The 21,250-nt window shown below is 42.6% G+C and overlaps 7 protein-coding genes across 7 annotated transcripts; 5 read left to right on the top strand and 2 right to left on the bottom strand.

The window, feature by feature from the left end:
- Window positions 1-93: 93 nt before the first annotated feature.
- BCR41DRAFT_419860 (hypothetical protein) lies at window positions 94-1,742 on the bottom strand (the record flags this gene model as incomplete). The annotated part of the gene is made up of 2 exons (XM_022029821.1): window positions 1,129-1,742; window positions 94-982 (listed from the first exon to the last, which is right to left on the bottom strand). Exons 1-2 carry the CDS (start codon window positions 1,692-1,694, stop codon window positions 94-96), a joined length of 1,455 nt encoding a protein of 484 aa, XP_021884099.1. The 5' UTR covers window positions 1,695-1,742.
- Window positions 1,743-2,388: 646 nt separating this feature from the next.
- Window positions 2,389-2,646, top strand: BCR41DRAFT_301338 (hypothetical protein; the record flags this gene model as incomplete). The annotated part of the gene is made up of 1 exon (XM_022020617.1): window positions 2,389-2,646. The coding sequence occupies one exon, from the start codon at window positions 2,389-2,391 to the stop codon at window positions 2,644-2,646; it is 258 nt and encodes an 85-aa protein (XP_021884098.1).
- Window positions 2,647-4,943: 2,297 nt separating this feature from the next.
- On the top strand, window positions 4,944-7,241 carry BCR41DRAFT_220615 (hypothetical protein). The gene is made up of 2 exons (XM_022020007.1): window positions 4,944-5,935; window positions 7,204-7,241. Exons 1-2 carry the CDS (start codon window positions 5,382-5,384, stop codon window positions 7,208-7,210), a joined length of 561 nt encoding a protein of 186 aa, XP_021884097.1. The 5' UTR covers window positions 4,944-5,381; the 3' UTR covers window positions 7,211-7,241.
- Window positions 7,242-7,837: 596 nt separating this feature from the next.
- Window positions 7,838-12,720, top strand: BCR41DRAFT_368416 (hypothetical protein; the record flags this gene model as incomplete). The annotated part of the gene is made up of 6 exons (XM_022026382.1): window positions 7,838-8,503; window positions 8,660-9,035; window positions 9,315-9,711; window positions 9,807-10,473; window positions 10,562-12,517; window positions 12,610-12,720. 6 exons carry the CDS (start codon window positions 7,838-7,840, stop codon window positions 12,718-12,720), a joined length of 4,173 nt encoding a protein of 1,390 aa, XP_021884096.1.
- Window positions 12,721-13,183: 463 nt separating this feature from the next.
- BCR41DRAFT_368415 (hypothetical protein) lies at window positions 13,184-13,675 on the top strand (the record flags this gene model as incomplete). Its single annotated transcript, XM_022026381.1, has 1 exon — window positions 13,184-13,675. The coding sequence occupies one exon, from the start codon at window positions 13,184-13,186 to the stop codon at window positions 13,673-13,675; it is 492 nt and encodes a 163-aa protein (XP_021884095.1).
- A 98-nt stretch (window positions 13,676-13,773) lies between these two features.
- On the bottom strand, window positions 13,774-14,792 carry BCR41DRAFT_301185 (hypothetical protein; the record flags this gene model as incomplete). The annotated part of the gene is made up of 4 exons (XM_022020611.1): window positions 13,774-13,926; window positions 14,043-14,232; window positions 14,407-14,459; window positions 14,568-14,792. Coding segments are annotated over 4 exons (621 nt in total), but the record flags the coding sequence as incomplete, so codon positions are not given.
- Window positions 14,793-17,547: 2,755 nt separating this feature from the next.
- BCR41DRAFT_348125 (hypothetical protein) lies at window positions 17,548-21,081 on the top strand. The gene is made up of 3 exons (XM_022023228.1): window positions 17,548-20,236; window positions 20,351-20,563; window positions 20,678-21,081. Exons 1-3 carry the CDS (start codon window positions 17,968-17,970, stop codon window positions 20,950-20,952), a joined length of 2,757 nt encoding a protein of 918 aa, XP_021884093.1. The 5' UTR covers window positions 17,548-17,967; the 3' UTR covers window positions 20,953-21,081.
- The last annotated feature ends 169 nt before the right edge of the window (window positions 21,082-21,250 follow it).

The raw sequence follows: 21,250 nt of genomic DNA, 5'->3' as shown, positions 1-21,250 counted from the left end.
GACAATTTATTAATCTATTGATATTGTGCTGTATAGTGTTATCTATTTCTATTGTCGTTTAGTTTTTAACCTATAGGGAATGGGAATTAAAAATCAGCAGCCAAGATGCTCCTTCCGGACATACTCTCGCCAATGATACAAGAAGACAGTTTCACCGTCCTCGCGTCCCCACTGTTTAGCTTGACGGCAGTCAACCAAGCCCATCTTATCCATCCAGAAATCAAAATCGGCAATCACATCTGCATGTGTCTTTCGGATCGGGAACATGATATGGAAGGCAGGTCGTCGACGACTCAGAGGAATGGTTTTATCTTTTGATATCAGATTCCGTTTTAGATACTCGTCCACGACATGGGCCACTAATTCGGCATGTCCATGATCATAAACAACCTCAGCACCAAGGATCAAATCCATGCGATCCTTTTCTGGTATCTCATTGGTTGCGCTCGCTGTACTGTCTGTATTTGTAAATACACATCCAGTAGTCACTAGTGGATTTGGGACAACATTATCATATTCTGTTGATCGATGCTGGGTAAGTTTTGTGGCATTTTCCCCTTTGATGACTTGTCGACCTGAACCATTATTAGCCTTCTCGCTCTCCTTTTCCCCCCTGTCCTCCTCCTTGCCCTCCTTCTTCGTATTATCATCATCGCCATTATTATTATGATTGCATTGCCAGGAATCCAAACAACAACGTTTACGTTTTTGGAGGACATTACGCCAGTCCAGTAGTTGGATTTCACATCGTCCATCAAGATGGTTCAAAGTACTGTTGTAACGTAAAGTTGAGATCACATTGGGATGATAATCCGATAAGATGACTTTGGGTCCCCGTGGATTCGAAAATAAGGCTGCAGCAAATCCGACCAAACCAGTGCCACTGCCAAGTTCTAGTATTTTGGGTAGCGGAAGCGATGATGTTGATGATGTTGTTGCTGTCCATGGTTCGAGTTGAGGAATATCACCATGAGCAATATGTCTTGAATGGAGATTGTTATTGGATATTCAAAATAAAAATAAAAAATAAAAAAAAGTCCTAATTAACATGCATGTCATAATTAAAATAAACATGAATAAACAAAAAAGAATTTTTTTTTTTTTTTTTTTTTTTTTTTTGCACCTTACTTTGACAGAAGGTATGCGGAGCCAAAGGTTTTGAAGCCGACATCACCACCAATAAAACTTGGATCATGGATTTGAAGTGACTGTGGAGGATTCGTATTATAGCTCCATGTTCTAGTCATTGCTCCTGATGCAGCTCGTCCACAAAAGTGCGTCAAACAAGACGAAACCCTCTCGGTGAGGAGATGGTGTTGTAAACGGTATTCTGCCTCTTGCTCAGTCTCTTGTTTGTTGTTGCTTTTGATGCCAGTTTCGGTCTTTGTTGGTCTGCCTCTCTCATTGTCGTTATTAATTTCTGCTTGCCCTTCTTCGTCTTCTTCGGAAGGTGCACACTCTTCAAGTTTGACCAAAAGCTTCAATAACCATTGCATATTGATGTTGTATGTCTGATCATCTTCGCCTGCTCGAAACTGTTCCAGCATAGGATCCTCGATCTCGTTGCCATCTTGATCCAAGCCTTGATCTATTCGATCCTGTGAATACTTGTATACAATTCTGTCCTCTAGCTCCTTAAGTCGCTGCAGAGACGCCGCAGGAAGGATCATGGGTATCGTTGTTGACGCTGGCATTCTTGGAAATAAGTATAGCTATATTGAGTGAAGCAGAGAATGGTGGCCAGAAAGGGCTGATTAACAAAAGAGAGAGAACTTCTTTTTTATCTCAAAGGAAATAATTTGAATTACCGACTGTGGCTGATTTCCAATTATCCTCGGAGCAGTTGAATGAAGGTCAAGCTTGATGTCCTTATTTCTTTTGTAAAATCTCCAATTGGACTTATAGTTTCATCTTTGGGCGTTCAGCCTGTTTATACGGGGCTACCGTGTCCGAGAATTCATTTTTATGTCTTATTATCTGGTATAAGTAGATTGTGCGCGTCGTCTGCAGTTTATGTAACCTGTAGTCCATGTAAACAATCTTACGAGACAGAGTTGAGTGACTGTCACAGGGGTGGTTGACCTGACCAGCTGAGAAGGGAGAAGACGTGAACCCGTGTCGCCTATTGCAACAACTACATCCTTCGCTTCGCTTTCTCCTCTCTCAACGACAGCAACAACAGCAATAACAGCACCAACAATAATAACAACATCAGCGCGGATCCCCATTATCCAAGTCTAGCAGAGAGCAAGAAAGGGAATTGAAAAAGCTTGCAATTCAGGATTGCTACATTCTCTTTTAGAACGATACTTTTTTTCCCTCTTTTTTCTTTAGAACAGCAACACTTCCTATTCCCCATCTAATCCTTTCATACACATTTTATTCATCATGAAGCCCATGTTTTCTGCTGGCCAGGCCACCTGTTGCACTGTGTTGTCAGTGTTTGGTGTAATCTTCTTGGGCACGATGTCCTTTCTCTTCTCTCTACCAGCCGAATCACTGACACATACCATCAATGATCCCGATAATCCTGCAGAAGTCGCCAAGGCTTGCTTGACCGCAACGTTTTTTTACGCATTCATGATTCTATTCTGCGGATGCCAGGTAAACAACTGCATTTTTTTTTTTTTTTTTTTTTTTTTTTAGTGACGTCTTGGGCTTTTGTACTTGAATTCTGGAGCTTGGGACGTACAGGATGGGAGAAATATGTTAAATATGAACGTGACATACTTTGCAAAACTTGTCATCCCATAAATAACCAACAAGGCACATGAAGATATCCCTCATCATGGAAAAGCAACAGACAAAACTTCAGTTGATGACGTCGATCGGAATGGAGATCTTGGTACTAACCCTCGGCAATTGCAAAAAAAATAATCCAGGACCATTCGTTAGGAGGTTTTGAGTCTAGAGACCTTGACCAAATGAAATTTAACCTGTCTTTTTTTTTTGTTACCATTTGATATAGAGCTGGCTCAACAAGCGGGAGCAACGTGCACAGATTCAACTTCATTAGCGTTTTACGTAAAAAAAAAAAAAAAAAAAAAAAAAAAAAGCAGGAACGTTTAAGAATAAAAAAATGAAGATATAATCAACCAAAGCTCAAGGTTTTTATTGTAAACGACACCACTCCAGGTGCTAGGATCGTGGATAGTACTAAGAGTGCTAGGCATTATAATTTGAATTGCATTTAAAAACAAAAAACAAATATGTTCGGCCTTTTCTATTACTATTGTTGTTTTGACTAATTCAAAGTGCTCATGTCAAGCGTCATGTCACAGTAAATCGGCGATTCATGAATTTGGGGTTCAGATGTGGTATCCTGCGTTTTTTTTTTGCCTTCTGTAGTTGTGGTACGTAGTAAAAAAAAAAAAAAAAAAAAAAGGCGCTGCATGATGGAGCGTTTTAACGCGTGGATAGATGATTTGATGTCCTACCCCCTTTTTTTTTTATTTGTAATTCGACGCTGGAGCCTGAGGTGTGAACGTTGGTCATTCCAAGTGCTCGAACATTTGACAATGACTGCGTCTCAGAAGCACAATATGGGCTAAAAGGGTGGTAAAAAGACATCGGGCTCATTATTGCGCAAGATCTCAAGTAATACTGTCGCTAAAAATGAGCCTCCTCTCTCACTCTCTTGCCCTTTCACCACTGAAGCAATTGAATTTGAAGGGATGAAAAATAGAAATCTTGTCAGATCTGACAAATTGCAAAAATAAAATGCAAAGCAAAGTGAAGCAACAAAAGACTGCAATGCAAGTGAGCGTTTCTAATGAATGCCCAAATAGTTTGGAAATTTGCATTGCTTGATATGCGATCAAGTAGTCCAAGCCCTTTTTTACTTTTTCTTTAATCGATCTTCAAACATGGTATCTCGGGGAATCAGAATAGGAAGATAGTATGGGATAGAGCCTCTCTAGACTTTTTTTTTTTTTTTTTAAAAAAAAAAAAAAAAAAAAAAAAAAAAACAGTTCAAGCTCAACATCAGTTTAATAAATGCGCATTTATCCGGCGGGATACATCCAATGTATGGAGGAACGTTTTTAAAAAAGTCCAGATTACTGACTGTTGTCAAAGCACTCATTCTCGATCGCAGATTCGAGCATCGGACCCGATTTCAATATGCCTAACATACTTTCCAATACAATTGAGGACTAATGAAATGATTATTGGAACAAAAAAAAGCTCCTTTAATTGTAAAGGTAGCCATATCGCCTCCTGAAGCGTGCGCCCTGAACAATTGTTCAGTTCCCTGCTTTGCTCAGATTTTTTTTTAGTCTTTTTGTCACAGCAGCAACGGGTCCCTCTTTAGTACACATTTTCTCCGGAGATACCCATACACATTCACACCTCCTTTCCAGAACGAGTGACTCTTCGCACGGGTCGTTGAGATTCAAGGTAGCAATCTTTTCTAGATCCAGGATGTCTCTCTCTTTTGTTATATATTATGTTTTAACCGCATTAAATGCCAAAGATAGTCTTTCAATCCATCTCTCGATCAATCCACATCTTCCAAGGGATAAAACGGGATGGGATGGTACGGGATTAAAAAATGAAGAAGTAATCGCAATCAAGCTGGTTATTTTATTTTTATGCTGTCGTTTGTCTGTGATTGCCTGCCAATGGCTTTTTTGCTTAGTTGATGTTGTCCCCACCAACTTACTAACCAACTCAAAACAGAGCACATACCCCAGTTAAAAAGGGTGGTCATTGCTCTCTTTTTCTCTCTCTCTCTCTCTCTCTCTCTCTTATGTGGGAGACTCAATACGCGATTTCTTCATTTGTTCAACATCATCATTGTTCACATTCTCTTTACTCTCTTTCATCACCCGGAGCCTCATTACCTTTGCTCCTTTCTTTCTCCTTTCTTCCTCTTGCATACTCTCTCTCACACTCTTTCTCTTTTTCTTTTTCTTTTCCTTTTCTTTTCTTTTTTTTTTTTTTTTTTTTCTCTTTTACTCCTCTTCATCTTTTCTTTCTCTCTCTTCTCATTCCAACTTATTCCACCTGTTGTTACAATAATCTCCTCTTTTTTTATTCAGTATAAAGTTTATTCATAGACATTCATTCCTAATCTTTCGCGACTCTTTTCTCTCCACCGATCGTCTTACTCTACCTTCCTTGACCTCTTCAAGTTCGCTTTGCAGCCTTCTAAACTAACGATCGACCACAAATATTGTACTATTAATTATCATTTCTCACACTTAAGCATTCATTGACATACATACAGATATACCCATTCACATACGCAAACCTATACACTCTTCATTGCCATTAGACAGCAATTAGCATACCATTGATCATATATACCACAACAAAACTAAGTAGTTACAACTGCAAAAGAATAATCCACTACACCTTTCAAATTTTAATAATATTAAATGGCTGCACACCCTAGTGTAACAGGGATAGATGAAGCACAGCAGGATCAGTTCATTCAGGAAGAACTGGAGAAACAGCTCGATTTATCCCATCGTCGACCTTATTTTCTGCGAGCCAACACTTCACCTTCATCTTTATATTGGCGATCCCAATTTTCAGAACTAGACTTGTCATTAGAACCAGACACGCTTCTTTCTCCTGAACATCACACGACTCATTTATCTTCAATGTCAGCACCGACTTGTGCAACCAACTCGAGATCCACTGCATCCTCAAAAGACTACTTTCAGGAACACCAGGACGCGTCCTCAAGTGCTTCCTCGCAAGCGCAGGAACCTCCTAGACGGCATCCCCAATATAAAGAACAGTCACAACCAACCTCACCAGTGATATCTCTTGATATGAAGACCAACTCCTCAACTCAGCCCAAAAGTTTAATCACTGACACACAAAAAGAACATCGATGGTCCAAAGGATTGAAAATTAATTGGACACCATTCAGCAATGTTCGTTCTAGCTCGGGAACTGACTCTGTCAATGCTTCATCCTCAAGGTAAAGTCGTCTTTATTTTCCGTTTTGATCTGCATAGTGCCCAAAGCTCCCTTGTTTTGCTTTATGCTTCATTTGCATTTAAGTTGCATTTTATGTGTTCTCATTAATGCATGATGTTGATGGATGCTTCTGGACACTTATTACCGTGTGTTCTATTCCTACCATCGTTGGAAGAAGTGGGGGGGGGAAGAGAGGAGGCAAATGCATGTGCACGAGAGTATCGTGTCAATAGTGTGAATAATGCGTGAGGGATATAGTTTTAGTAAGCTCTGGGAATTGTCGCATCGAAGCAACCATGGAATGATAGGAAGAACAAGGGAAGTCAGGGAGAGAGAGAATGTCATCACTGTATCATGTACTTCCTCGGTAGTACGGTTGGTGTCCAGATCTCACCAGTCGGACATGACCAATGGTGTCACCATGGTGCAGCTCATTCGCGCATCCTAGCTCTCGTCGGTCATCAATAGCACTTTCCCATGGTTCTCCTTTGGAGTAGCACTCCATTTATTGTAGCTGCATAGCGAATCGTGCTTTTTTTTTCCTTGTACCATTTCATGTATTTCCTTTTCTCTTTCCCACAAACAACGTTGACGGGATCACAGGAACGAAAAGCATATTCTTTCAAGCAACAAAGGCACGGCCCCCAGATCCCCTTATTTTTGTGAACGAACGGCAGACACACACGTTTTTGTTCGTTACAAACTCTGTATTTATTCAACAAGTACTACACAGCCCACGTAAAACTTCCCAAGTTATTGGCATCCCATAATGGCCCATTGTCTTTCCTTTTATGAGCCTCTTCAATAGTAAACTTTGACTCTATTGGAATAGAATTCTCACTCAGCGAGACCTTGAAATAGGAAAAAGATGGGCCAAACAGAACAAGGAACACGAAGAAGAGAAGGGAGGAGATAAACATAGAAAGGCCTAAAAAAAAAAAAAAAAAAAAAAGGAGTGAATGAAGAGGGATGGTGTTACTGTCCCTGGATACAAGATTTAGAAGATCTTTGTTAGTCTTTATTTGGTGAGCAAAGGTAGAGAGCTAAACTTTGTCACATGGTTCTGAAACGTACCAATCATTGACAGGTGTGGAGAATGACAACTCTGAAACTGGCGGACGGGACAGAACCACCTACATGTTCGTCTGTATAACTCAGAAGGAGCATACTTTTGTTATTTTCTTTTCTTTCTAATGAGAGAGTTCCTTCATTAAGGGTCTAGTGTCTGTTCTAACAGATGTTAGTTGTATGCTTTCATGTGCGGAAAAGTAATTGACCTGTTCGGGTTTGAGCTTGGTTAACTATGTGCCGTTCCCTCAAGTTAAGAGTTACCTTGCAATCCTTTCTCTCTCTATGTGAATCCATCTCAACATTTTTATTTTTATTTTTCTTGATTCGGCATCCCCAGTATGATTGAGGGGCTTCTGGAATTAGAGGAATATTAGTCTGGCACCTTTTTCTGTGCACGAGGCTCTAACTATTGTTGACCATAACCCATATTACTATACCTAGAACTTCTACATTGCGCCCAAAATGTATCCAGAGGCGCAAGTCTGAAGGTACGGGTCTCCGGATATCAAAGACGGATCAAGGACCAGACTCTATAGCTGGAAGATTGACCTCGATCTCAACTGCTGGGAAGCCGTCTCCACGGGGTTACAAACCAGAGGTTGGGACGAGCGTAGGTCAACTCAAATCCCCCAGCCCAGGGCTCGTAGAACGAATTTCTGGAATTGCTCAAGTTGTTCGTGGCTTTGGCCGTTCCTCTTCCAATCCAGGGAACTGTTCCCCAACAATGACCTCCAACTCCACATGTTCAACACCAACCTCGTCAGCCTTCTCGCCTCAGTGCTCGATCGATCTTGGGCGGGGCAACGTCAGTATTAAATGTCACTCGCGCTCCATGTCAAAATGCTCCGCTGATCAGGAATACGAGTCCTGGGATGATTTTCTTTACCACTATCGTCAAGGACGTTTCCCAAGTGACTTCCCCACTTCACGACCAAAGGCCGTCACAGCATTCCCTCCCACCCCTCCTTACATTGGTCCTCCTGACCAGTACCTCCCTTATCTGGCCCCGCCCTTGCCTCTGAACGAGGAGAAACGTCTCCGTGCCCTTCACAGCTTCCAACTCTTGCGGACAGACCCCGATCCAAATTTTGAACATATTGTCCAATTGGTTGCAAATGTCATGGGTACCAAAGGGTGTGTCATCACTTTGGTGGATCATCTTCAAGTATCTACAAAAGCCCAATATCCTAATGCTTATACAGAAGCCCCACGCCAACATTCAATCTGTTCACACACCATTCTACGATCTTCAAAAGATCCGTTGGTTGTATTGGACACCTACGCTGATTGGCGCTTCAAGGGTTTACCTTCTGTTGAATCAGAGCCGCATATTAGGTTTTATGCTGGAGCACCATTAACAACTTCAGATAACCTGAATATTGGGGTACTATGCCTTTATGATTTTGAGCCACGAACATCTTTTTCGGAAAAGGATCGAAAGCTGCTGACTGACTTCGCTGCTGTAGTTATGAGAGAGATGGAATTGTGGAACGATCAGGTACAACTGTGCACAAGGAGTCGCATGATGCGCGATGTGACACGCTGGGTACGAGGGTGTTTAGACACTACCAAGCCGGAGTCACCACATGTGAATGATTTGGCTTCGCAGGGCGCTTCCAGGCAAAGGCAGCCTTATTCTACAAACACTCTGCAGGCGCCTCTTCCAACACCGTCTGACATTTTTGAATCAGTCCCGAAAACATTGGATAATGAATCAATGTATGCATCGACACCATTGGAGCCGGCCTTTCCTACACCTACAGGCTCTCCAACATTGCTCTCATGCGCGTTTGCGCCACCTTCATTGGGCTCATCAGAGTCGACGCCTGCAACTGGTGGGAACTCCTTGCAAGATAAAGCATTTCCCGCTGCATGTATCATGCTCCAAGCAACGCTCAATGTCGATGCAGTTTACCTCGTACAAGCTACAGACAATCAGTCCATTATCCCGCCTTCGGAATCTTCTGTCGTCTGGAATTACCTTGATAAAACAGGACGTCGGAAAGGGGCCGTTGGAGTGGTGAAAGGAGGTAAGGCTGCGAGTAGCACGCCCAACACATCGCTAGCTTGTCTAGCCTCATCCCAAAAGAACATCGACATTTATACCCGACCTATTTTTGATGAAAGGTCTCAGGATACGGCGAGGAAAGGGTCGGCATGGGTATGCACGGATGTGAGCTGTAGAAATCATCTCCTTGGCGATGCTTTACTGAACGCCAAAGAACCTGTTTGGGAGCGTGATCAACCGGTGATCAAGGAGATGTTGGCTTATGTACGGCAGGAGACATCAACACAACGCTCTATTACAGGTCAAGAAGGCTTGCCTTTATGCACTCCTGCGCAGGATGCAAACGAAAATGACTGGTTTGGTGCCCCCACGAATCCTGCTACGGTTAAGGACCCAAGCTGTCAGAAACAGCTATGCCATACCTTTGAGGGTACATTGCGGTTGCTTAAAACAGGGGCCACGACGCCTTATCGATCGGCCTTGATTGTCCCTATCTTGGGACCATCATCATCTTCAAATGAGATTACTATGGATAATGAACCATGGGCGTACTTTGTTATCCTTTCCTCTTCTCACACAAAACAGTTTTCATTTCATGAAAGGATCTACCTCAAAAACTTTGGATCTTGCCTTGTCACTGAGGTTATGAAGAAGCGAGTGGAAGCAGCCGATAAAGCCAAAGGCACTTTTATCAAGAGGTATGATTTTTTCTTTTAAGCTTTTTCGTTCAGTCTAATTTCATTTATTCAAGAACCAAAGCTCATTATTGCTACCACTATTGTTTTCCCTATAGCATCTCACATGAGCTTCGAACGCCGCTGCACATTATCCTTGGTATTCTCGAGCTACTTTATGCTAATCCGGAGGAGCCACTAAGTAATGCACAGATGGATATGATTGCCACGGCTGAGGCATCAGGCAAGAACTTAATTGACACAATCAACAACATCATCGAGCTCGCAAATCTTGACCCTGATAATGATATGGAGACTCGAGATAATAGCGGAGATCATAAAACGAAGCCCGCTCCTGAAGTTGAAGAGACTGTTATTGAGGACACAGATATTCGTGATTTGTGCCAGAGCGTCGCTGAGTCAATGGCAAAAGCTTGCACTGAAAAGAACGTGGTTGTACTGCCCTCTTGGACAAAGCACTCCCCTTCCTCACTGTCTTTATCAACCTCAAACTCGGCCACAGGATCGACAACGAATATTTCTACTTCATTTGTTGGTACAATACCGTTCAAACGAGGGAGCTTTAGCTCACATGAAGACTCTCATAGTGGCCATAATTCCTCATTTGACTCCGTCCACAGTCTTGCAGCACGCAGTTTAAAACCTGAGCGTAAAGCTGTTCTGGAGCTTCTAGTTGCTATGGATGAGCCGGAATGTGCTCCAGATCAAGGTGTTATATGGAACTACTCACTAGATGTGAAGTCTGTCACCCGCATTTTGACCCAGGTTTGTAAAATTAAATGCTTTTCTCCATTTCTATTAAAACGTCCTGAATAAATCTTATAGTTTTTTTTATTTTTTATTTTTTTTTTAGCTCGTTGAGAACGCCATTAAGTTCACTACAGCCGGGTTCGTAGAGGTTTCAGCAAAGCCCCTAATTAACAGCCCTATCCCTATAAAACAACCGTATCCAGGCGCCCAAGCTATTTTGTTCACAGTACGTGATACTGGGAAGGGTATTTCACCCGAATTTGTCCAATACCATCTTTTCAAGCGGTTCTCGCAAGAAGACCCGCTCCAGGTCGGTACAGGCCTTGGTATGGCGCTTGTCAAAGAGCTTGTTCGAAAACTTGGTGGATGGATGGAGGTTTGGAGCGAAGGGATTGAGGGAAGAGGCTGTGTGGTCAAGGTACTTCTTTGGGCGACTCCTGCCTCTCATCAGGTGAAATCTCTGAAGAAAATTAGCGGCCCCTGGCAAGAGGCTTCTTGTCGGTTCTATTCTGGAGAGCCTTCCGTTGGTGCAGACCGCTTGTTCGAGATTATGGGCAGGCGTTTGATGGGTCAACAACTCAACATGAACGTGGAGAAAGGTAATGAGGAAGATGCCAGTCCTGAAGATATGCTCAAGGATCTTTGTGACCAATCTCACTGTGACCTTCTGGTTATCAACGATGACCTCATTCGTCTCAAGGCATACTTATCGTATTGGATCGATTATCATCGTACAATCGAGGTGGGTGACATTAAAAACCCTGTTACGCCAACACCACTGTTGATGGTTACGTCGCCATCGAATGTGATGAACGTTCAGAGACTCGTTGACGAGTATTTGGAAACACCGATCGAGTCCGAGTCTATTGAACGCCCCGCAAGCATTGTGATCATGACCAAACCAATCGGGCCCATCAAGTTAGTGCAGTGTTTACGTGAGTGTTTCACCCCTGCTTTCTCTAGTCCTCACCTTGAAACCCCGCATGGATCGCCACGGCTCTCAGCCAGCTCAGAACCAATACAATTGCAGCCAATGCCTTTGCTTTGCTCTGCGACAGTGCCTTATATCATGGCAACCACCTCGGGTGTTCACGATACCCGTCTGTTGTCGGCGGGAACAATGATTAAGCAGTCGTTTACGTCCCCAATGACGCTTCAAGGCGGCCAACAACTATCAATAGTTGTCGCTCCTCACTCTCCTGGCGGACTTGTCCCTCCTCCATGGACGTTACCTGCAGGACCGAGTCCTGCCACAACGCCAGAGCGTGAGGTTTGCCTCCCTGGAAGCGCCACAACTCAAGCCGACGATCAGTACCAGCTAAATTGCCACCTTGCTACACCGCAGTATCTTCACCTTGCTCCAGTCCTTGACCCGAACCTAGAGGAATTCAGGGCTAATATCGATGTTACTGTGCCTAAGCTTCGACCCAGACGATCAATCTGGGATAATCAGGCCAAGAAGAAGCAACAGGGGTATGTTGCTGCTTCTTCTACTGCTGCCACCTCCACAGCTGGTGATACTGTTACTATCTCTTCTGCTCCAAAATCAACATCGACATCGGCATCGGCATCAGGAAGTAGTAATGAGGATGGTCCTACCAAAGATAACGAGACGTTGAAAAAGCCTGTTCCTCGCGTGTTGATTGTTGAGGACAATATCACCAACAGGATGATCTTGCGGACATTCCTGAAGAAACGTGGTGTAAGCGTGGTTGAAGCCGAGAATGGCAAGATTGGTGTGGAGCGATTTCAAGAAGAGGTTAAGCGCCGAGGCGGCAAAAGTGGTTTTGAGTTTGTATTGATGGATCTGCAGATGCCAGTGATGGACGGCAACATGGCCACGAAGCGAATCCGCGAGTTTGAGCAAGGTCTGATGGAGCAACAAAAGCTCTCGGATCTAGCAAAAACTCATAAAAGCAGTAGCGATTCAATATCGGAAGAGCAAGGATATTGCTCTACAATCATTTTTGCATTGACCGGCCTTGCAGGGGATGAGGACAAGCGCCTGGCGTTTGAGTGTGGGGTCGATGGATATATGACCAAGCCTGTGAGCCTGAAGGTAACAACTGTTGCAGTGCTTTCAATGCTATACATTAACAGTCCATATTGCAAGGCTTTTACTCAACATTTATTTCCCTTTATTACAAATAGGTACTGGGATCATTGATGTCAAGCTGCATGCCCTCGAATGAAGAGGATCTGGTCAGCCATGCCGGTTTAAAGTCACCCCAAGCGACAAAAGAGACGGCTGACCATATCTAAAGTGTTCATTGCCTCCGCTTTTTTTTACAATTGCTATAACTTGTAATATCCTCTATCGTGATGTATTTTCATTTCTTTTGTGATGAAATTCCTCCTTCTACACTACACTTACTGATGCCTACAAGAGAAAAAAAAAAAAATCCATCTTCACACAAGCCCACTCTTTTATGTAGTTTTTTCCTTTCCTTGACATCTGTTGTTATGCTAATGTTTTCATGAGTTACGACCCCCTTTTATTATTCCAAAAAAAATAAAAAAAAATAAAAATATGTGTTTATAAATTTTTGTATCTGCATGTCATGAAGTTGTAACAGCCGATGAAGAGAGAGGAGTGGAGCGAAGACCACCCCATAGACTCCAACGACTTTTCTTCTTATCAGATAGTTGTTCAGAAGATGTTATATTCTTTGGTGCTGCGCTATCCGTAGTCATAGCCGTGATAGTATGCACCGCCGCCTCAGAAATGGTAGGGGAGGCTGCAGTGGTGGATGAAGTGAACGAAAGAGGAGACGTTGGGGTAGTAGGGGATGAGGCCGAGGCCGAGACCACTGACAACGATCGTCCACGAGTTGTAGTTTTGATAAACGCTGTCTGTGGTGGTGGTGGCAGTGGCACAGTTCGTATGTCTGAGATGGAGGGTGTTGGCGTTGTTGTCGCTGATGGAGACGTCAATGATTGCCGAATAGAACTGTTACAAGAAGAAGGAGCCACGACTCCGGTGGTGGCTGCGGTGACAGAAGCCAATCCAGATGCGATGCTCGAGATGCTATATTGTGCTAGTGGTGACGAAGGCGAAACAAGTACAGAGGCGGATATTGAAGAGGTTGATGAAGATGCCGATAAGGATGATGACGTTATCCCGCTCTTAGTGCTTGGATTGGCATTAACATTAGACGAAGAAGATCCAAGAAGGGCTGTTTGGATAGCGGTCGTTAACCTCTTTGTCTTATCTTGAGGTTTCTTAGAGCCTCCGATCCCTCCAACTGTATTAGTGATGCTGTGAAGAGTCCCTTCAATGGCTCGGCCTGCGTTCTCGGCCGCACAGTATTGATCATATTTAGGTTTCCATATCCAAGAGTTGCCTAACTGGGAAGCACCCTGTGCAGCGGCCATTCGATAATATCTAGCGGATTCGTACATATCCTTTTCGATCCCAATCCCCTCATAATAGCATAAAGCTGTCTCGTTCTGGGAGTCGGCATCACCCTATGATAATTGTATGAAATAAAAAAAAGTGGTTAGCAATGAAGGGAAAAAAAAAAAAAAAAAAAAAAAAATCATTTGGCTCGAGGGGTTTTTTTTATTTTTTAATGGGACCTTACCAAATCTGCTGCAATTTTAAAGTAAGTGAATGCAACCTTTTTGTCCTTGTTGACACCCCAACCCTTGAGATAAGACATTCCTAGTTCATACAGAGCCATCACCAATTCCCTTCGAGCCATCGCTATTGCTTCCTTTCGATCCATGCTGCCCATACGACGCAATGTCTGTTGAGAAGCGCGAGGCTTTGCACTATCGTTGCTATCATTTTCGCTATAACGGTCCGAAAGAGCTGAAGAAGATTGTCGCTTTTCATCTACACTCAGTTCCTGAGGTGTAGTAGAAGTTGATGCTATTGGTATTCCCGTGCTTATTTGGGGAGAGGGCGTAATTGGATTGAGCTCATTCAATTCTCCCATTGCATACTCTGCCGCTCGTTGAAGGTACTTGATGGCCTCTGCAGGATTTGATTTGCATCCCTTTTTTTTTTTTTTTTTTTTTTTTTTTTGTGAAGGTCATTAATAACGGCGCAAAATTATCTGACATTAAAAGAAATTGAGTCGTAAAAATAAAAGGTTACGCCTTACCCAGCCATGTCTCAACGAGAGTCCATACATTAGTTGTCCTAGAGGATTCTCTGATTGAGCTGCAAGCGCAAAGTAGCGTGTTGCCTCTTCCAACTGGTTGTTTTCATGTAGCTCAATGGCCTTTTGAATATTTTCATCTGCCTCGACTTCACGTTGTTGAGCAGGGGTCAAAGCCTTGGGCGCTAATGGTTGAAATGCATTCTTGCTGCTATCCTTCCCGCGCATTTGGCTTCCGGCTCCCTTTTGTGGCTGCTGCGGCTTCTTATTTTTTATTTCTTCTACATTCTCCTCTCCTTGAGTGCGTTGCTGTCGCTTCTCCTCTTCACTATCACTATGCACCTCTAAAGCAATATCCTCATCAAAGAGAATCGAACGCGCCTTGTCACTCGTCGTACGAATAGTGGCTGTGATCGTAGTCATGGTCACAGAGCTCGTCGAGTTTGAAGAGTTTGATGAATTAGCCGTCGTCGTCATGGTAGGAGATGGCGACATTTTTACTACGCTCTTATGCTCATAAGCGTGATCAACCTCTCCTAGGTGTTCTGAGTGCTCTGGGTGCACCTTGTTGATCTCGTTCTTTTTTTGTCCGTTCAATTGCCTAAGAGTGTTGGCTCTAATGGTACGATTCTGCTCCTCTGAGATTAAAAGATCCTCGACTGTGACTTGGATCAAATCAGAACCAGAGCTCGGATTGTTTGCTCGAGAGTGGCCATTTCTTTGGACAGTCAAGAGCTCATCATCATTATGATGACTACTGTCTTTTTCTGAATCCAAAGTAGATTCTATTTTTTTGATGGATCGATCTGACCACAATCCTCCTTGCTCGACTCCTCCATCGTTTAGATGTGACACATCAATCTCACTGGATGTCAAGTTTGTAGGGTATGCGAATTCCTCTTTATCCACAAGGCTAAATAACAATGTATCAAACATAATATAGTTATATTGTTATTAGCGAGAAGACATAGCTCTCCAAAAGTGCCTCAGACCAAATGGAGGTACCCAGGACCTTTGTCGGTGAGAGGGCGCCACCAAGGCAAGTTCGGGGGAAATTAGAATAAGGTTGCCGCCAAAAAAAAATAAATATTGTGATCATCAATGTTGAAATTGTATAAATTGAAAAGAAAATCTAGATTTTTATGAAATAAACGCCATGAAGGAACAATGAAGAGGGAGAGCATGAAAAATGGGTTTGGTGCAATTTTTTTTTTTTTTACCTTAGTTCTTCAGAATCTCTTATAACTTTTCCTTTCTTTTGGATGGCTTCTTTGGCAGCAGTAGTAATAGAACCGGTAGTAGTAGAAATGACTACGTTGTTTTTAGATTCCAAGGATGTAGAACGGGACAGGAGGCTTCCTTCGTCGTCTGCATCAACTGTGTCAAACTCGATCATAACCTCTGGGATGATGGGGATATGTAAATCCTGATACTGTATAAAGATACTCATCTAACGCAGGAAACAATAAAATAAAGAGAGAAGGAGGAAGAGAGATACTCGTGGATATGAAATTGTAAAAGAATAGTGAAGTCGAGTCGTGTTTGGCAAATGTGAGTTTAGAGAGTGTTCAAAGAAAAAGAAAAAGAAAAATAAAATAGGGTAGTGGAATGAAATGTCAATGCAATACAAATGAATGGAGACCAAGTGAGTTGTGGACAATAAAAGGAAGAGAGAAATGAGGTTTTGGAAATGAAGTTTTTTTTTTTTTTTTTTTTTTTTTTCTTTTTGTTAATGCATCGTCTGAAACGATGTCAAACGCACGTAGAAATAATAAGTAACAGGGGAGCAACAATGGATAACAAAATGAAACGCGTTGTGAAAAGGTCGATTGAAGAAGAAAAGGAAGAAGAAAAATAAAGAGTCGAAGTAACTGTCAGTCTGCCCAAGCGAGTTTTTAGGGTGAGTGAGGATGACATAGCATGGCATGCTATGGCTATGGCATCCACCTCCTTTTGCCCCTTATTACAAAAGCATGTTATCAAGGCTGAGTAGATGCGTGTGCATTCGCTCAATGTGACACAGGCACCCCACATTCCCCCTGCTGATACATCCAATGACCACCTGTGCAGCCCCTCACTCTTATTTTTTTAAATGAAATATGAATGAAGCAACAAACACGCAACATTCAAGACCTCAGCCACAAGCATCATTTTTATCAAATAGCAAACCATCCCTCTCTCTTCTTCTTTCCCTTTAACAAAGTTTAAAGCCAGCTGTGCTTTGACAATAACGGCTTTCATGATCTACATCGCTTTCCATTTGAGTTTTAATGAAGTCAATTACTCTGGACTTGATCCAAAACTGTCTATGCGTAACGCATAGACCGTCGATTGTAGTATAGCAATTACAGCACATGTTTACAAGAAAGTGTTCAGAACGACAGTGGCAACAGATTTGCGTTTTTCCATATTTGAGAGAAAGCTCATGTAAGCATGCATTTTATACAAAAGGAAAAATTACTATTTGTGAATTATATCGAGATTTATATATATATAATAGTCATTGGGGCACGGCCACCAATCAGGTTTCTATACCTTTGTGAAGCATCTACTCCACAAGGGGCAATGATTCAGCTCATTGGCATCTGTCAAAGTTCTAAGAATATAAATACATATCCCATATTCACATACCACGCATGCAAGATTTACACTATTTTATGCGCACTGTCCACTCGCGGAGAGAAAAGAGAAAAAGACTAGACTACAGAGACACGGACGACGATGCATGAGTGGTACATGGATGATGCATCAGACCATGTATTTCTGCTGAATATGCAAACTAGACCTTTTTTTTTTTTAGGTTTGCACCAATTGGCGCCATGCGATGATTTGGTATCGAATGGTGATTGTTAAATATACACAATACGATGACAACAGGCGTCATGAGCAGTGGCATTGGCATTGGCACATCACCGTCCCTCTCTCTTCTCTCCGCCATCCTAGTTTTTTTTTTTTTTTTTGTTTGTTTTCCACCACACGACATTTCTCTCTCTCTTTCTTTTTTAATTCTTTTTTTTTTCCCTTTCGTTTCTATCCCTTCTTTCTCCCATCTCTCTTTTTCGTTTTACACAAAGACACAAATACGCTTTTCATTGATACACAAACATACACGTTATAAATATACACAGATAACATCTCCCATAATAGATTACTTTTTCCCTTTTCTCCATTTTGTTCACTATTACTCTTCTACAACTGCTACGACAACTACTAGGAACCACAATTACTGCCTCCACCGCCACCACTGTTATAATACATTCCATTCATTCTTTATCCTTGCTCTCTCATTTTTCTTTTTACTTCCCAAAGTTCTCTTTATTTATTTTAGTCTAAAACTCTACTGCCTGTTCTTTCTGACTTAAATCAGTTCTAGTCTATTACCCTCCATCACAATTCCGCTGGAATGCAGCTCCATTCATGCCCCTCTGACTCATCGCCATCCACTGCCTCATCTCTTCATAACGAGTCTCCTTGTCCTCAATCTACCACACCTGGCTCTGATAGCAGCCCTTCTCTTCTAGACCTTAGTTGCGAATTATCATCATTCCATCCGACCTTCCCACTCTTCGATACGTTGTTTCATCATCAATCCTCCAAAAGCAACCCTAATAACAACCACAACAATAATGATGCCATCAACGCCAATGGCCGCTCCTCTAATGGCATCAAAGATACCATTATCATCAATAGCCATAACGATAACAACAATGGTAACAGCGGCAACACAAGCTCCATCATTAATCTTGGTAAATGTATTATTCCAGGAGCCCCTTTCAAACCTGCCCTCCTAAATCACTCTGAACCCCTTGATCTATCAGCTACAGAGCCCTCGCCAACATTAGAGCAACGTCTTGTGCCCGTCTTGGAGTACCTCTCTCCTTCTTGCCCGGCAACAGAGGTAACACCTCAAGTTTCAAGTCCAGACTCGACTGACAACGCAGTCCCTTCTCAAGACACAGGCTCAGGCACGGCCCATAATGAGCACGACGAAAGAAAAGAACAGACAGGGGATGAAGCACTGTCGGAGCCGCAATTCCACAGGGGCAGCGATGTTGACGGCCTAGAGAGCCCACTCTTAACTCAACATTCACACATCATCTACTCAACAAGCACTTCTTCAGTTATGGCCACTGCTGCTTCTATATCAGAGGCACAGAACAATGCTGAAGCGATGGTGTCATCGGACAGTCCACTCGATCACAAACACGAACACAGACACGGACTTGATCACGAACAACACAATTGTCCCACTCAATCAGACAGCAACAACATCAACATAAACATGTTTAACGTCAATATCAGTAACAATAGCAGCGGCAGTGGCTCATGCGAGATTGTATTTTGTGAAGAAACAATTACCAGCAACTACATCATTACATCGTACTCTAACACAGCTGGATCGACTCTATCAAATCCTGTTACCACCCAAGAGCAGACATTCTCGGAAATAAAGTCTGGTGGTAAGCTATCAAGCATGGCAGTAAGGCAATATTACTCTGTCACGGAGGAGGAGGATGATGATTCAGGAGATGAGCTGGTGGAGTCTTTGGCCATTGGTGCTGAACGCAAAAAGCGGACAACGAGCGTTGAAAGTTGTGATTCATTCTCTAGTGCCAAGAAGAGAAGGAAGAGCAAATTGAGCCAACATGGTCTGGCAAGTCAATCAACAAAGAATGATTTTCAACGTTTTGTTAAAAAGGAGAATAACCAAGGCTTAATGGGTGCATCCAACAAGTTGACAGAGAAGAGCTTTGCTTTTGATGCATCAACACTTGTTCTCACGTGGTTTCAGCCTCAGCAGGGGCATGCAAACAGGAAATCAAGAAAACTACAGCGGCTACGTCGCTCGTTTCACTTTAGACACAGTGAATCTGATCATGATGACAGTAGGAACAGTGCCATTCTGACCTGCACGCATCGTCGTGATTACGTTGATAGCTGTCATTGTCGAAAGAGGCAATTCACAAACGCATTCGAGCTATTCCGACCTCTAAGTGTAGCGTCCCGAATGACAGACTATTATCCAGAGTGGATAAAATCAATTAAGAAACGCAAGATACATCAATTCCCAACCAAATGGACGTCTTCATTATCGCCCTCGCATTATGTGAAATTACTTACCCTGAAAGACTTTTGGGATGTAATGGACGCTCGACAAGCCGATTCTTTTTCGTCGTCTATCTATGATCTCTCAGCAGTTAGCAATCTTGATTCTCATGCAAATTCCATTGCGAGGGGAGCAAATGAATCTACTGAATGTATGACCAAAGCAGCGCTTGGACGGTCTCTGAGGAGAAAAAAGATCGTTCGACAATATCCATGCGCTTTAAGCTCTATAAAAGGTCTTTGGGAAGAGGAGCTACGGCAGCAGAGAGAGCGACAGATGATCCCAGATAGTATTCGGAGGCCACCAAGGAATAAAATCTTCAGTTCCAAGCCAATCCCCACCTCAAACACAAAGCCCGCTCTTCCGAGTTTATTTACATCCACGCAAGGGACATCCCTTGGGATGTCAGATTCGCCGAGGACCTCTACAAATGAAACTTCCACATCACCATCGGGCATGGAGGGGATTGGTATTACAGCGACCAACCAAAAGATACCACAGCCTACATTATCGGATTTGGAGCTATCTTTGAAGAAGAAACATCGAGCAGCAGCCATCATTCGATGTAAGTTTGAAAGACATTTTCTGGCCTATAATGATGATAAAATGCTACATATATCTCGAGTCTCGATTTCTCTCATTCGACTTACGCTCGCAATACTTGTTTATTTGAAACTAGCCCACGCGATAGCTGAGGGGTCAGATATGTCTGAATACAAACCATGGAAAGATGGTACAGTTACACCAAGCATGGGAACTCTTCAGGAGTTAAAGGCGTCTCGAAGCAATATCATGAATCCTTGGCCAATCGAAGAGTCAAAGGCAAGAGACGAATGCACACGAATCCTTCATCGAATGCGAGAGCAGCTTAATATCGTTATAAACCTACAGAGTAAGCTACAATTTTTTTTTTTTTTTCTTTTGCATAACAGGAAAATAATAACAATACTAACGTGGCACGTCATTTGTTCTTTACCAAAAAAAAAAAAAAAAAAAAAAAAAAAAGTTCACCTCCGCACAATGATCAAATCTGCACCAACACAATGGTCTTTCTTGCTCTCAATCCGCCATCCAGCGCAAGTTTCGATAGAGTTACTTCTAGCGCTTTATGGACCTCATTTCACACAAACGAGCAACTTCCGTGCCATCGAGCAACTCTTATGGGGAGCAGGTCCGGGCACTGGTATGGAAGCAAAAAGTCATTCTAGCAGCTGTCAGACATCATCATCTCAACTTCAAGTTGAAGCCTCATCCACTACAGAGACGATATTACAGGCTTGAAGTGCCTTCACGTTGCCATATTACACATAATTTTACTCTTCACTCGAGCATTTGAATTTTTGTAAATAAACCTATTTTATCAGTGTAGTGTCTATTTTCTAATCGAAATAGCGATGATTTAAAAGCGAACCGTTTTTGTTTTTTTCTTGAGATTACATGAACAATGATGCAAGTAAGAATAAGGACGCTTGTAATAAAGCTCAGTTTGAGTTCCAACGTGGCTTATAGGGGAGAGTTTTTTTTTTTTAAAAGGGTTCATCTGAAACATGGTTTTCTGGATATCTGATTGTTACCAGTC

Source organism: Lobosporangium transversale, assembly GCF_002105155.1.
Source record: "Lobosporangium transversale strain NRRL 3116 chromosome Unknown BCR41scaffold_7, whole genome shotgun sequence".
NCBI classification, from domain to species: Eukaryota; Fungi; Mortierellomycota; class Mortierellomycetes; order Mortierellales; family Mortierellaceae; genus Lobosporangium; species Lobosporangium transversale.
Note: the sequence above shows the minus strand (reverse complement) of the source record. Positions and strands in the feature narration are given on the sequence as shown.

Bases quoted from the DNA above. Each gene is read 5' to 3' on its own strand.
- BCR41DRAFT_220615 (XM_022020007.1), top strand. From the start codon at position 5,382: ATGGCTGCACACCCTAGTGTAACAGGGATAGATGAAGCACAGCAGGAT.
- BCR41DRAFT_348125 (XM_022023228.1), top strand. From the start codon at position 17,968: ATGCAGCTCCATTCATGCCCCTCTGACTCATCGCCATCCACTGCCTCA. The intron at 20,237-20,350 runs GTAAGTTTGAAA...ATTTGAAACTAG, and splicing joins AGCAGCAGCCATCATTCGAT to CCCACGCGATAGCTGAGGGG. The intron at 20,564-20,677 runs GTAAGCTACAAT...AAAAAAAAAAAG, and splicing joins TATCGTTATAAACCTACAGA to TTCACCTCCGCACAATGATC.